Source organism: Hemiscyllium ocellatum, chromosome 16, assembly GCF_020745735.1.
Source record: "Hemiscyllium ocellatum isolate sHemOce1 chromosome 16, sHemOce1.pat.X.cur, whole genome shotgun sequence".
Taxonomy (NCBI): Eukaryota; Metazoa; Chordata; class Chondrichthyes; order Orectolobiformes; family Hemiscylliidae; genus Hemiscyllium; species Hemiscyllium ocellatum.
The window spans coordinates 37,550,952-37,566,667 of record NC_083416.1 but is presented as its reverse complement, the minus strand read 5'-3'; the positions used below and the strand labels follow the sequence as shown (position 1 = coordinate 37,566,667).

Sequence of the window (15,716 nt, the reverse complement as noted above, 5' to 3'; positions counted from 1 at the left end):
GCATAAATATTTAATTTTTTTCTTCAAACATCATTCCAACAGCCAAGTTTGGTAAAACTACAGAGTCTCCCAAATCAACTGCACAAATTAAACAAGTTCATTTACACAGCTTTAAAGCTTGGTGAAAAAATTGCTCAAACAACAAATTTGTTTTTAACTCCCAATCCACTCTTTGTTGCAGTGTCTGCATGCGCTTGATAACCAATCACAACCTTCATGGGAAGACCAAGCCTTTCCTTGTAGGTTTTTCTGAAGAAGAAAAAAAAATTCTTAAAATACATTTTAAATGTTCTAAATTACAGCTGCATCCGGAGAGATTGCACACCCATTAAAAAAGTTCTTAATTAAACCTGAAAGCCTTACTACTCAGTAGATAACACCCTTACCTCTACAATAGAAACAAGGTTCAAGTTGTAATCCCAAGACTCATTGGCAATGTTATGAATGCTTGTTCCATGGTCAAAGATTGATCATTAACTTGCCAAAATCAGCCATAGTTGATGTGGAACTGTGCCAGTCCAAGTGTGTAAATGTTCTCAAATGGGACAAACCAAAGTTAGTAACTTGGCACTGATAAGATCATGAGCAGAATTGGGTAATTCAGCCCATGGAGTCTGCTGTCATTTAAATCATGGCTGACATGTTTCTCAATCTCATTCTCCTCATAACTAATCCTTGATCCTCTTCACCATCAAATACCAGTCTCAAACACACTCAATGACAACCACTACAGCCTTCTGTGGCAATGAGTTTCACAGATTTACCATGCTCTGGCTGATGAAATTTCCCCTCATTTCAGCTCTGGAGGGTCCTCCATTTACTCGAAGGATGTGCCCATGGGTCCCAGTCTCTCCTAACAGCAGAGACATCTCCATGTCCACTTTATCCAGGCCTCAGTATACTGCAAGTTTCAATTAAATCCCCCATCATCCTTCCAAACTCCACCACATGCAGACCCGGAGTCCTCAAGTGCCTTTTTAATGACAAGCTCTTCATCGCCAGGGATCATTCTTACAATCCTCCTCTGGACTCCCTCGAATGTCAGCATATCCTTCCTTGGATATGGAACTCAAAACTGCACACAATACTCCAAATGCAGTCTGCACTTCTATTCAGCCCTCCTGAAATGAAGGCTAACATTGCATTTGCCTTTTAACTGCAAATTGAACCTGCATGTTAACCTTTGAGAATACTGAAGCAGGACTCCTAGTCCCTTTGTGCTTCAGATCTCCAAAGCTTTTCCCGGTTTAGAAAATATTCTACACTTCAATTCTTCCTACCAAAGTGCGTAATCTCATTTACCCACATTGTATTCCATCTGCCGTATCCCTGCCCATTTCAAAAACGATATTTAACATGGTGACAATATACCTCAATATATCCCATGAAACTAGCTTTGTAATTACTCCCACCAGCGAAGAAGGGCAGAGACTATGTTATAACCTATTTGTTAGTAAACGGATACAATTGGAACTTGGTACAAAACTTGCTCTAAGAACCTTGTTTTTGACAAAACAAGATGTGGATCTTGGAACATAAATAATCTGTTTAGCATTGAATGATGGTGCAAAAACTTACTTTGTAAAAAGAAAAATAAGTAAAGCTATGGATTGTCTCAGCTACTGTCAAAAATGAGCAGTTTTCAAAGCTTGTTGTTGAATGTGGAAAGGGATGGACAGGCGGTTGTATAAAGATGATGAGTTTTATAATTTTATATTGACCAGCTGTAGGACTACCTCTACCACAGAAATGCATTCATAACATGGCCAATGGATTGGAGTTTGCAGGTCTCCAACACAGCCTATAAATAGTAAGAAGAATGGTTTATTTCCTGGTCAGCTATACTGATCAAGGCAATAGTAAACCATTACAGTACTTTGGTCTGTGATTGCTTGTCAATCTGATTCAAATCCATGATCACTAATGCCCGCTTACCTGAACAGAGTACAAAATTACATAGCAAACAGCCAAAGACTTGCTTGATTCTGATAACCTCAATTAAGAACAATGTGACGAAGGAATTCCCTTGTCTTTAGTTCTGCACAATGTGTAATGGCATAGTTCAAGTCAAAATTCAGGCATTATTCAGTTTTCTTATGCTTTTTCCTTCCACCTCCCCAACACATCTAATACCGCCCTTCCACCATCCAACTGGGTAGAACTTATTTCATGATGGTTCCATGATATCCAGAAAGTCACCTATAGCAACTTCTCTTCCCACTCAGTTACCTTTGCCCGACCAGGATCTATTCTGGACCTCATTTCTCACCAGCACTTTGCTATCACTAATCTGAAAACCAGTGCTAAAAAAAAACTTATACCAACAACATGCAAGTTCACCTCAGCACTCCTGACGACAGACTGCTTGTCCCAATCCAGTCCTCTAAATACTGGAAGGACTGAAGCCAATATTTGTTTTCATTGCAAACTCTGCTCCCTAGTCACCATTTACATAGAAATGCTCAAAACGAAAAATCAAATATTCACAACTTTAATGTTTTGTTTGCAGGATATCAGCTTGCCTACTTCTTGGCTCCAGTATCAGAATGCCTGTTTTAATTCTGTAATGTTTAATCAAACTTTCAACTTGCCTTGGTACCTGAAAACCTTCATTAATGCTTTTGTTTTCTTTACAGATATTCTAATCTCCCATCCTTTACAATACTTGGCAAAACACTTGCGGTTGGATATTCTCAAGTTTGAAGTTCTCATCCTAGTTGAATTTCATCCAAAGATTCATCACTCCATATTTCTAATTAATCATAGAGATGTACAGTATGGAAACAGACCCTTCGGTCCAATCCATCCATGCCGATCTGACATCCTAACCCAATCTAGTCCCACCTGCCAGCACCTGGCCCATATCCCTCTAAACCCTTCCTATTCATATACCCATCCAAATGCCTCTTAAAATGTTGCAATTGTACCAGCCTCCACCACATTCTCTGGCAGCTCATTCCATAGACATACCATCCTCTGCTTGAAAAGTTGCCCCTTAGGTCTCATATCTTTCCCTCTCTCACCCTAAATCTATGCCCTCTAGTTTTGGACTCCCCGACTCCAGGGAAAGGACATTGTCTATTTACCCTATCCATGCCCCTCAATTTTGTAAACCTCTATAAATATCACCTATCAGCCTCCGACACTCCAGGGAATACAGCCCCAGCCTGTTCAGCCTCTCCCTGTAGCTCAGATCCTCCAACCCTGACAACATCCTTGTAATTCTTTTCTGAACCCTTTCAAGTTTCACATCTTTCCAATAGGAAGGAGACCAGAATTGCACACAATATTCCAACAGTGGCCTAACTGATGTTCTGTACAGCCGCAACATGACCTCCCAACTCCTGTACTCAATACTCTGATCAATAAAGGAAAGCATACCAAACGCCTTCTTCACTACCTTATCTACCTGCAACTCCACTTTCAAGGTGCTATGAACCTGCACTCCAAGATCTCTTCATTCAGCAACATTCCCTAGGACCTTACCATTAAGTGTATAAGTCCTGCTAAGATTTGCTTTCCCAAAATGCAGCACCTCACATTTATCTGAATTAAACTCCATCTACTACTTCTCAGCCCATTGGCCCATCTGGTCAAGATCCTTGTAATCGGAGGTAACCCTCTTCGCTGTCCACTACACCTCCAATCCTGGTGTCATCTGCAAATTTACTAACTGTATCTCTAACACTCTCATCCAAATCATTTATGTAATGACAGAAAGTAGAGGGCCCAGCACCGATCCTTGTGGCATACACTGGTCACAGGCCTCCAGTCTGAAAAACAACCCTCCACCACCACCCTGTCTTCTACCTTTGAGCCAGTTCTGTATCCAAATGGCTAGTTCTCGCTGTATTCCATGAGGTCTAACCTTGCTCACCAGTCTCCCACGAGGAACCTTTTTGAACGCCTTACTGAAGTCCATATAGATCACATCTACTGCTCTGCCCTCAATCTTTTGTTACTTCCACAAAAAACTCAAATCAAGTTTGGAGAGACATGATTTCCCATGCACAAAGCCATGTTGACTATCCTGAATCAGTCTTTGCCTTTCCAAATACATGGACAAGCGGTCCCTCCAGATTCCCTCCAACAACTTGCCCACCAAGGTCAGGCTCACTAGTTTATAGTTCCCTGGCTTGTCTTTACTGCCCTTCAACAGTGGCACCACATTTGCCAACCTCCAGTCTTCCGTTACCTCACCTGTGACTATTGATGATACAAATATCTCAGCAAGAGGCCAGCAAGTCACTTCTCTAGCTTCCCACAGAGTTCTCAGGTACACCTGATCAGGTCTTGAGGACTTATCCAATTTTACCCATTTCAAGACATCCAGCACTTCCTCCTTTGTAATCTGGACATTGTCACTTTGAACATCTCAAGTTGCTTTATTACAGATTGCAACGCTTTCAGCTGCCTGTATGAGAAGCGCTGGAATTCCATTACAAATTAACCACTTTGAAATGTTCCTTATTTTAAAAAGGAATTTGAGGTAGGTTTCATCAAAAGAGAATTGCAATTCTTCTATTGAGTTGGTGTTATATTGTAATGTTAAGGGTGCAAGTGCAAATTGGTTTTAAAAGTCTTTTGCACAAAGTATTAAGCTAGCAGCGTGAAAATATTTCAATGAACTATTGACACAACTAAAGAATAGGCACAAAGTTTATAGTGCATGACTAAGAAATTTAATGTAACTTGCCCTCAGTTTAAATGGTTTTGATAGCAAATCCCAAAACCCAGCTAAAGTGAAACATTACAAGTAAGGCTGGAAATATGGTGAAAAACAACACATTCGGAGAGGGAAGTTAAGTCTTTGAAAGGTCTCAAGTTGTTTTAAAAATAACTTGCAATCGAAGGAGAAAACCAAGATAAATTGGTAGCAGCCAACATCATAAAAATGCAGACAAGTGTCTAACAGATGCAAAATTCTCCACAGTTTACGCATGGAAGGGAATGGTTCAAAAGAGATGGGAAAATGGATACAATTTTCAACAAATTAAACAAACCTTTAAAACATTTTAAAAAAAACGTACCCTATGTGTAAAACTGCTTCTTCATTTTCTGTGTCACGGGTCCATATTGCTATTTTATCCCCTTTTGCTCGGATATTAATTACCGCACCACATATGTCATTGCTATAATCATCAAAAGCTTCTCCAATAAGACATAGCAACTTAAAAAGATAATAAATAAAAAAAAGTTAATATTAAAATCATTAATTACTTGCACTTTACAAAATGGAGATTGAGTAACTATTCTAAAATGCTTAATAGCTCTATTGGCAGCCACTGCATTTACATAGAGTTAGATTTGAAAAAGAAGGTATACTTCAATCTGGCCACAAACACTCAAAATTTCTAGTGACCTGAATCAATGGGTGTTATCAGAAATACGATAACCAATTTGCACATGTAGGTTTCTTGATGATTCTCAACGAATGATACTTATGCCTCAGGACAGGGGATAATTCCCTTGCTTATTTTGAAAGCAACATGCCATTGGATCCAAAGAGGGCACATAGGTGCCATCTATAGCTCATGCCATTACATAACAGAAAGTTAAGTGTGTCCATCATCTAGAACAGATATTGCAGATATACGGCTATGAAACAAAGAATAAAATTGAGCATTGAAAAATCTATGATTGAACAGGTCTTTGATGTTCCACCAAAAATGACAAAAACAAATTTGTCTAAGCATTTTATTAACTCACTGTTTCTAGCCAGTATTGATCTAGTTCCAGCATTCTTTGCTGCTTGGACAGTGTGATTAACCATCTTCCACCACATTTGTTTCTGTTGTCTTCCCACATGGGTTCAATACCATCCTATATAACAATAGAAATTTGTAGTTTAGTTTAAAATGTTAAACGAGATGGCAGTTCTCAAATCAATTTCAATTCTTAAGAATAAACCAGCAATAAAAAGAATACTGTTGTTAAGTGAAATACTTTAATGCAAGTTGATAAATAGATTTTGAATCTTACGTAAGAAGTCTGCTGCCCAAAGTGACCTATTTTCAACAATTCAAATCATTTAAACATGCAGCAAGTACCAAAGTGACAAAATAACTTGAAGGAGAGAGGACTGAAGGAATTTCAACTCACCCAAGTCAGTGAACAAGACAGGCAGTCAAGCTGAAAACTTCTCAATTATAAAATTTCTGCTAATTCTAGAAGTTTTTATACTAGAATAGGGAAACTAACTTCCAAGATATTAACATTTTTGATTCAATTGAGAGAAACTCTCACTTGAATAACCAAAGGCATAGGCAGATTTGACTTGAACATTGGAGAACAAGTCATCCATTATTATACTGATCATCCCTCCTTACATTAGTAATTCCCATTTGTTCCCTCAATTCCTCACGGGGGCACTATAGTCAAAACCAATCATCATCTTTCAAAGAGACTTTCCAAGATTGTGACTATGGGTCAGAGTCAAATTCACAGATAACGGTTTCTTCTGAATAACAGATATATGTTACACAAAGTGTACAAACCTTAAAGACAGCATAATCACAACCTGACATCAGCCTACTGGCAAGTTGAATGTGATTGTACAGTCTATTGAAGGAAAAAAACATTTCCAGTTAGTTAGTGGAAAAAAACTGATACAACGGGTTTAAAACTGCAACAATTCATCTTTTATATAGGAAGTTGATATCAGTGAACAAATTAATTCCAAAATATTTTTAAAAAGTACTGAAAGAACAGTCAAGGTCCACAGAAAGGTATCTATCATTGACTAACAAACCACACATGAACAGCGTCAAGAATCAGCGCACAGTAATGATGTGCACAGAAATGCTAAATATGAAAGCTCATTTTTAAAATAGCAAATTGATTAGCTTTCTGGTACTTTAGCAGAGAACCAAACAGTTGAATACAATTGACAAAAGAAATCTTGATCATCAGTAATAAAAAAAAGAGCAGGAGCTCAAAAGTTTACTGATCTGACAACTACAAATAATAATTTCATGTACCATAATCAAACAACCGGGGATGGACTACTGCTGTTGGTCACTGGGCTAGTAACCAAGAGATCCTGGTAATGTTGTGGGGAGGTGGGTTCAAATCCCACCATTCCACCAATGTGGAATTGATTTTTTTTTAAAAAAGTGGCCTGGAAACAAATCGAACGCTGACCATGAAGTCATTGTTATGAAGTCCATCTGATTCACTAATGATTATTACCTGAAACTGCCTACAGGCTTATATAGAACTCTAAACTCAATTATGCAATTGACTGGATGGCTTGCGAGAGCAATTAAGAGTCAGACTCAGTCAAACAGCATGGAAACATATTGAAACAGCCTGCGCCAACAATGTTCCCAAACCAAATTAGTCCCATTCACCTGTGTGCTAGGTCCATATCCCTCCAAAATTTTGATTCATCCAGGTCTGCAAAAAAGTCTCAAGTTTGTAACTATACCTAATTGCCCCTCATCTGTAAAATCCTTCTCTTCTCACCTTAAAGACATGTCCTCTACATTTGAAATCCCCCACCCTACAGAAAAGACTCTTGCTATTCACCTCTTCTATGCCACTCAATTTTATAAAACTTCTAAAAAGTCACCTCTCAACCTCCTGTGCACTAGTGGAAAAAAAAAAGAGTCCCAGCCTATTTTTATATCTCAAGCCTTCCATTTCCAGCAACGTCCTGGTTAATCTTTTGAGACCCCTCTCCAATTTAGTAATATCCTTCCCGTAATATAGTAACCAGACCTATACACAGTACTCCAGAAGACACCTCACCAATGCACTGTACAACTTCACATCCCAACTCCCATACTCATAATTGAGCAATGGAGGCAAGCATGCTAAATGCTTACTTACCCAAGCCATCTATACTTTTGCAAAATCTTAATTATGTACCTGAACCCCTAGACCTCTGTTCAACAAACCACCTAAGGCACTACCATTAGTTGTACAAATCCTGCCCTTGTTTGTTTTACTAAAATGCAATAGCTCACATTTATCCAAATTAAACTCCATCTGCCACATTTTTCTCCCTTAAGATGGTGACGGAGAAGCAGCACAACATGCAGGCTCCTCAGCCCTGAACTTACAAGGTAGACAGTGTAGATTCCTTTTCCTTTTGGTGCTTTAATGTTTCCATTTGTTATAGTACCTTACCTTCTTTTAGCAACTTTGGTGGAAAGAGGAGTATCCTCCTGGCCCAGGCCCAGTGATGAGGTAGCTTCCAACACCCAGAATGGTGATATTGGCCTGGTGCCTTCCGGGACAGTCTTGCAATGCAGTAGTCTCCCTTGGCAGTTTCCAGGTAATCCAGCAACTCTGAGGGCCTGGTCCTGATATGAAAGTCTTATCCCGGCCCAGTTTTTCTCATGTATCCTGAACCCAGGAGTCAAAAGTGAATTGAGTATAGAAGCAAAGAGGTGCTTCTGCAGCTGTACAGGGCCCTGGTGAGACCACACCTGGAGTACTGTGTGCAGTTCTGGTCACCAAATTTGAGGAAAGACATTCTGGCTATTGAGGGAGTGCAACGTAGGTTCACAAGATCAATTCCTGGAATGGAGGGATTACCTTACACTGAAAGACTGAAGCGACTGGGCTTGTATAACCTTGAGTTTAGAAGACTGAGAGGGGATATGATTGAGACGTATAAAATTGTGAAAGGATTGGACACTCTGGCAGCAGGAAACGTGTTTCCGCTGACGGGTGAGTGCCGAACCAGAGGACACAGCTTAAAAATACCTGGTAGACCATTTAGGACAGGTGAGGAGAAACTTCTTCACCCAGAGAGTGGTGCCTGTGTGGAATGCTCTGCCCCAGAGGGCAATCTCTGGATTCATTTAAGAAAGAGTTGGATAGAGCTCTCAAAGATAGTGGAATCAAGGGTTATGGAGATAAGGCAGGGAGCGCATACTGATTAGGAATGATCAGCCATGATCATTCCTAAATGGCGGTGCAGGCTCGAAGGGCTGAATGGCCTACTCCTACACCTATTGTCTATTATTTTTTCCCCCTTCTTAATTATGACTTCTGTCATTGGTTTAGGCACCATGGCATTGAGACTTAAAACTTTCCACTTTTTTGGTAAAAATACACATTACAATAAATTGCTATTCCATTCTTCAGTCCATTAAGCCAATCACCATCTCTTTGTAGTCTTAGATAACCTTCTTCACTGTCCACTAGTGACAATGGCTTCATTCACAAAACTACTGGCCATACTTCCTATATACTCATCTAAATCATTTTATATAAAAAAAAAGTGACAAAAAGTGGACCCTGTGGAACACTGCTGGTCACAAGCCACCAGTCTGAAAAATCAACTCTCTACCTCCAAAGCCCACTTGATCTAATTTTGCTAATCAGACGACCACAGAACCCCAACAACATTTACTGTTTGGCTCGCATTCTTTTTGGCGACTGTCTCAAGAAAAAACAAAAAAAAACCTCAAATCAAGTTTTAAAGATGATCTACACTCAAATGGTCTTGCTGTATCCAGTCATGAATGGTAATGGGGAATTCAACAGATCGCTGGAGACGGTGAATTAAGTAATTCCATCTTCAAGTGAGGGGGAAGGGTCCAGCACACCATGCAAAGGATAGGACTGAAGCATTCAAATCAATCTTAATCCAGTTAGCACTTCTGACTAATTCATCCCACCTCCATCCAGAAATCCCAGTATCACAGATGCCAGCCCTCAGCTAATCAAGTCCCTTCACGATATCAAGAAACTGCTTAAGGAGATGCTGAAAAGGCTATGGGCCCTGACAACATTCCAGCAATAATACCGAAGACTCATGCTCCAGAACTCATCACACACTTAGCCAAGCTGTTCCAGTGCATTTCCAATGGCATCTACCCAAGGCAGAAAACTGTCCACATCCAAAAAAACAGGATAAATCTAACAGCCAATTATCACCTCAATATAGGCGAGCTTCACAGAAGTAAAGTGATAGAAAGTGTCATCAGTGCTGGCACAATTAACAGCAAACTGAAGTGGACTAGCCATATCAATATAGTGGCTACAACAGCAGGTCAAAGGCTAGAATTTTGCAGTTCTCTTCAATTTCCTGTCTAAACCTGTCCACCAACCAGGCACAAGTCACAAGTGATAGAATACTGGCCACTTGCCTGGATGATTGCAACGCGAACAACAAAAAAAAAGTCAAGAAGCTTGACACAAAGGCAAATCACTGTGCTTGATTAGCATCACATCCACAAGCATACACTTCTACAACACTGTATAGAAGCAGTGTGTCCCATCGAAAAGATGCACTGTTAAAATTCACCAAGGACATCATGTCTGGTACACCGGTGATGTCACTAGGGACATGGGTTCAAATATCACCAAGACAGATCAATAGGCAAAAAAACACCAAAACAAAAAAAAACTGGTCTAATGATAAACATGTAAATGTCACATCTAAGTCCTTCAGGGATGAAAATGTGCCATCTTTACCTGATCTGTATGCATACAACTCCAATGAGAAAATGGAGGACCACAGATCCTGACGATCAGAGTAGAGAGAGTGTGGTGCTGGAAAAGCACAGCAGGTCAGGCAGCATCCGAGAAGCAGGAGAATCGATGTTTCAGGCTTAGGCACCACACAATTACATACAATTCCAGACCCACAACACGGGTGGCCTGGTCAGTGACGCCCCTGTCCCAGGAAAGGATGTAGTGGGTATGTGTATGTACATACACACACTTAGATTCCTATTCAAGCCATACAACATCCTGACTTGGAAATATCACCATTCCTTCATTGTTGCCGAGTGAACAATCCTGGAAATCTTTTCCTAATGGCATTATGGGTCTATGGCACATGTACAGTAACAGTTCAAGAAGGCAGCTCACCATCACCTACTCAATGACAGATGGGCAATGAATGCTGGCGCAACTGGCAACACACCCATAGCCGATGATTTTTTTTTTTAAAAATGCTTTTGGTACAGATAGGTCAATTGAAAGATGAGCTTTCTTACCCCACAACAGACATATGTAACAGCACAAAGAACTGAATTTTGAAAATAAAAATCTGCAACCAAGTCATATATACACACACATATACAAAGAAAAAGGCAAAAGGAAGAGATGAGAATTTACTACATTTTTTTCCCCCTATTAAATTGTTCCCACAAGTCAATAAGTTCTCAAACTGTTCCTTAGAGCATTAATTCAGTCCACTTCCAAAAGCAAGCACAGTTAAAAACAAACCCATTGCCTTTCTGGCATACCATACTCCTGTCTCAAGGCAGTCTTGTTCCTATCAGTTGTCTTGTTACCACGTGACATTCGAGAAGCATTTTTGATAATTTGAGTTTGAGTTTATGTAGAGAATCTCTTCCTGCTACATTTCTTTATTAGTCAATCATCCACAAGGGATCACAAGTTTTAAACCCAACTAAAATTATGCTCCAAGCCTACTCAAATCTAGTACATCACTAATAATAGAGCACAAAAGCAATATATATAAAAAAATAGCTATACAGTAGAACTTGATCACAGAAGCACTTCACAGGAGGCTCCCAAGCACTGAGGAGGTCACCTAGACAGAGGACGAAGCATCTGCAACACAAATTCCCAGCTCAGCGAACAGAACCGCAACAACGAGCACCCGAGCTACAAATCTTCGCACAAACTTTAAATCACAGAGCATGCAGGGATGTGGGAAGTGCTTAACTTCAAGGCAAAAAATCTACAAGCGATTTGCTTAAGCATATAGCTTTGAGAATTTTAAATGTTTAGATGTAGCACAAAGTTTTGTCTAATATGTCTTAGATCAGTAGCAGTCCATGCTTAGCACTAGCAAACAAGATCAGTGCTGTCGCTGAGAAAAAAAAATTCTTCAGTTCACTACTAACAGTATTATTTCATTCAAAGACTGCAGCAAGAAATCTCAATATTTTCCACTTCCATTTTCTGGAAACCACTTCTGTTCTATTTAAAATTTATCAATACTTACGCCCAAAAATCCTCCACGGTGTCAAATTTAGTAACAAGACGAAGATTTGCCTGCCAGGGCTTACTTTTATCATTTTTGTAAAACCAGAGAGTCCACCTGTGTTCGAAACAAGAACATATGAATTGAAATATTTTAGATAATTTACAACCATTTTACTGTTTCATTTTAAATCAAATGAACTATTTGCTTCAAATTGCATTTAAACTTACGATACTGTTCATTTCCATGAGGGGTAGAAAATTCAGATGCTATCAAAGAGTTTATATGAAACGGGTACAACAATTAGTTTAGTTTTCATAGAGTGCAGCCCTCACTTTCTCCATAAAATGAGTATAGTTACAAGAAAATTGAAAAATGAAGATCCTGCATCCTAGGTAATAAACAATTGCACCTCAACAAGAACTAATTTGTAGGAACTCTTCCAAAACTTACCAAAGGCTCATAAAGAGATTCAATACTTACCACTTAGATCATAGTTATATAGAACATTTCCAGAGCAGTCAGATTAAATAGTATAAGCTAGTTCTTGCTTTCAGCAAGATCCACGATTTGCTACATCTAGATGTAGTTCATGCCTAATGCCTTCACATGGCAGGGTAGTAGTGCTGGAGAAGGTTCAGTGCTGGACTATTCAACTAATTATCTTCCAAAACAGTTTGTGCATAACAAATGGACTGCAGCTGTTCAAAAAGCTCACTCAGTGCAATGGTCAAGGGTAGTCAGACTTGGGCTAGACAATACAGGCTTGCTTACATCCCAGTAATAAAGATACATTTTAAATATCTTAGTCTAGAAGCTATGATAGTAACTATGCATATTTACTGCAGGTTACAAAGGGTGGGAATGAATAACTAAATTCCTGCACGTAAAATAAAGACTGGCAAAATAGTTGAAACTGGTATGCCAGATTTACTCGATTCCCTTTGCATGGATAAAGATTATATTTACCAAAAGGCTATTAGTAATGTGGAAAATACTTAATGGTCATTGCACTTTATTGGTCAGGGATGTGCCAGGCAAGTTATATCAGGAAATTTTAGATGCTTTTTTTAAAAAAAAATTGTTCCAAACGATCCTACTTTTATTCAACTTAGTACATAAATAGCCTTGGACCTTTATGTACTATAATAGATGCTATCGTCTAATGAGTAAAAAAGGTAACTTCCAATTTCAGAAAACTAGTATTTTAGTGTCTTCAAATGGTATATAACATACTTTTCATATTTCCTACCATATACCTATAAAAAGTTCCAGACTGAATTGCATTATGCCACAACCTAACTTTCTACTGTTCATGACAAAGGCACCATCAGCACAGATTAAAAACAAACCATTAAAAAGAAAAAGGGGGCAACTTGCCTACTGAAAGCCAAATATCATGATACTAACACATCCAAATCAGATTTATCAAATCAAACAAAATCATATCCCTTTGAGATCTCTGTATTCCTCCATTCTGTTTTCTAACACATTCATTAATCTTCATATGACAAATGGTAACCTTATTTGACAATTGAGATATTAAATTTTAACTCCCTCAAACTGTCAGTTTAACATGTCCAAATGGTTCACAACAAACAACAGTATTTGGTAACACTCCAGTTAAGCACTAGCATTTTACCTTAAGAAAAATGGTGTCATTTACATCTAGCAAGGTGTATTTACATATGGTAGCTAACTGGTGATCTAAAATAGCACTATTTAAAATGACAGTAAATCTAGTCAGATTAAGTTCAACCTTGCTAGAGGAGCTCATTTATATCGTGTACTACAAGTAGTATTACAGAACAGACCCATGTTGACTCCAATTGCACTGAAGTATCAGTTGATAGCGGTGCAAAAAAAGAGGGAATAGAAATGCTAAGCACTCTTGATCACAATTCAAATGAGCCATGCAAACATCAAGCAAGGCCAGCATTGAGATTGCTCACAAAATGAACAGCATCTTAATCCATAGTAACTGGGTTAGCGTTTTGAAAATGCTGTTTGGCTTACACATAAAAACAGGCATTAAAAAGTATTTCTTTTCTAAAAGAAAGTGTTTTAAATGGCAAGTGTCAAACACTAGTTTTCTTAATAAATCTTTTACGAAGCATAAAGTTATATTATACCTGTTTTGCAAAGGATGCTTCATATATGGTTGAACAATCAGAATCTCCTTCCTAGAGGACTTCCTGGTCTCTTCAGACTCTTGAAGAGCTGCCAGATCAGCCTTCAAAAGAAACCAAATGTTTAAAAATGTATAAACTAATACTGCTTGTATAAAAAATTCTAGTTATACCACAATCCACGTTGTACTGCAATTATGAAGATGGACTCAAACAAGATTTTATACATCAAAGTCAAAAATCATGGAATGGCTTACTAAAATCACAATTGGGAGAATGCTTTAGGAAATGCAGCAGTTCTTCTCAAAGAGAAGAACCATAATCATGTTCTCAACACAACATGGAATAAACAGCAATATCACGGACAAAAGAAAATCAAGTGCTGCTCATATTAAAAAAGGAAAGGCAGACAATGAAGACATGCCATCCAGAGGGCTCACATCTTTATTGCGCATTATACCCATTGGTCTGTAATTGTACAAGTCATTTTTGCTGTAAGATTGCTTTTAATTTGGCTTCAAAAGCAAACAACACTGAAATTGCATTAGTAGAAGTCTCCATTTTGTGGATGTAGCAAAGGTACAGGAACAAGTACCAACTACAAATGTGGGCCATGTCAATTTTTTTTATATGCCAAGTTTAACATATACCACCAGGATGGCTGAGGAAAAGAAAAAAAACTGGAAGGTGGAAGATTAACATGCTGTGAATTATACATTGATGTAAATCAGATGATGAGGCACTCCACAACTTTAGCAGGAGCATTTCTAGTGTTATCATTACTCTCTAATGGAAGATAGAACAAACAAATCTACTTCTCAGTTTTAATCTCAATATTTAAAGTTAACTTTATTTCACCATAAAAGATCAAACCAAATCAGATGGAGTCATACAAATGGAAACAGATCCCTCAGTCAACTAATCCACACCAATCACATTCCCAAAATAAAATAGCCCCACTTGCCTGCATTTGGCCTATATCCCTGCAAACCTTTCCTATTCAGCAACTTATCCAGAAGGGTTTTCAAGTGTTATAATTCTACCTGCATCTGCCACTTCCTCTGGCAGTTCATTCCACACATGAACCATTTCATGTAAAAAAAAATTGCCCCCATGTCTTTTTTTAAAAATCTCTCTTCCCACATTTAAAAAAAAAGCCCCCACCCTAGGGAAAGACCCTTGCTTTTCACCATTTCTATGGCCTTCATGATCTTATAAACCTCTGGAAGGTCACCCCTCAACTTCCTGTGCTCCAGTGAAAAAGAGTCCCAGCCTGTGTTTTTTTTAAATATAGCTCAAACCATTCATTCCCAATTCTCAAATCTGCTCTGAACCCTCTCTAATTTAATAGTATCCTTCTTTGTAAGAGGGCGGCCAGAACTGCACACAGTACTCCAGCTGTCTGCACCCAATAAGTTAGGGGAGTTGTGGTACCAATATGCTAGCTCCAGTTTGCCACATTAAATATACTGAATATGTGGATCCCAGTCTTGCTCTAACCACAGAGAAATGTATGTTTGTTTGTTAAAACCTAAAAGAGAAGAGAAAGGAGGGATTTATTTTAACGAGTTCCATTGAAAAAATTAGGCTACTATTAATTTAGTTTCTACTCTTTCCTACTCGACTCCATCCAAGACTTATCAAATGTAAAAGGAAAAATGTGCAGG

At 38.6% G+C, this 15,716-nt stretch overlaps 1 protein-coding gene across 1 annotated transcript; it reads right to left on the bottom strand.

The window, feature by feature from the left end:
- Positions 1-134: 134 nt before the first annotated feature.
- Positions 135-14,132, bottom strand: LOC132823191 (eukaryotic translation initiation factor 4E-1A-like). The gene is made up of 6 exons (XM_060836784.1): positions 14,053-14,132; positions 11,942-12,037; positions 6,498-6,561; positions 5,710-5,823; positions 5,031-5,170; positions 135-249 (listed from the first exon to the last, which is right to left on the bottom strand). Exons 1-6 carry the CDS (start codon positions 14,073-14,075, stop codon positions 135-137), a joined length of 552 nt encoding a protein of 183 aa, XP_060692767.1. The 5' UTR covers positions 14,076-14,132.
- Between the last annotated feature and the right edge of the window lie 1,584 nt (positions 14,133-15,716).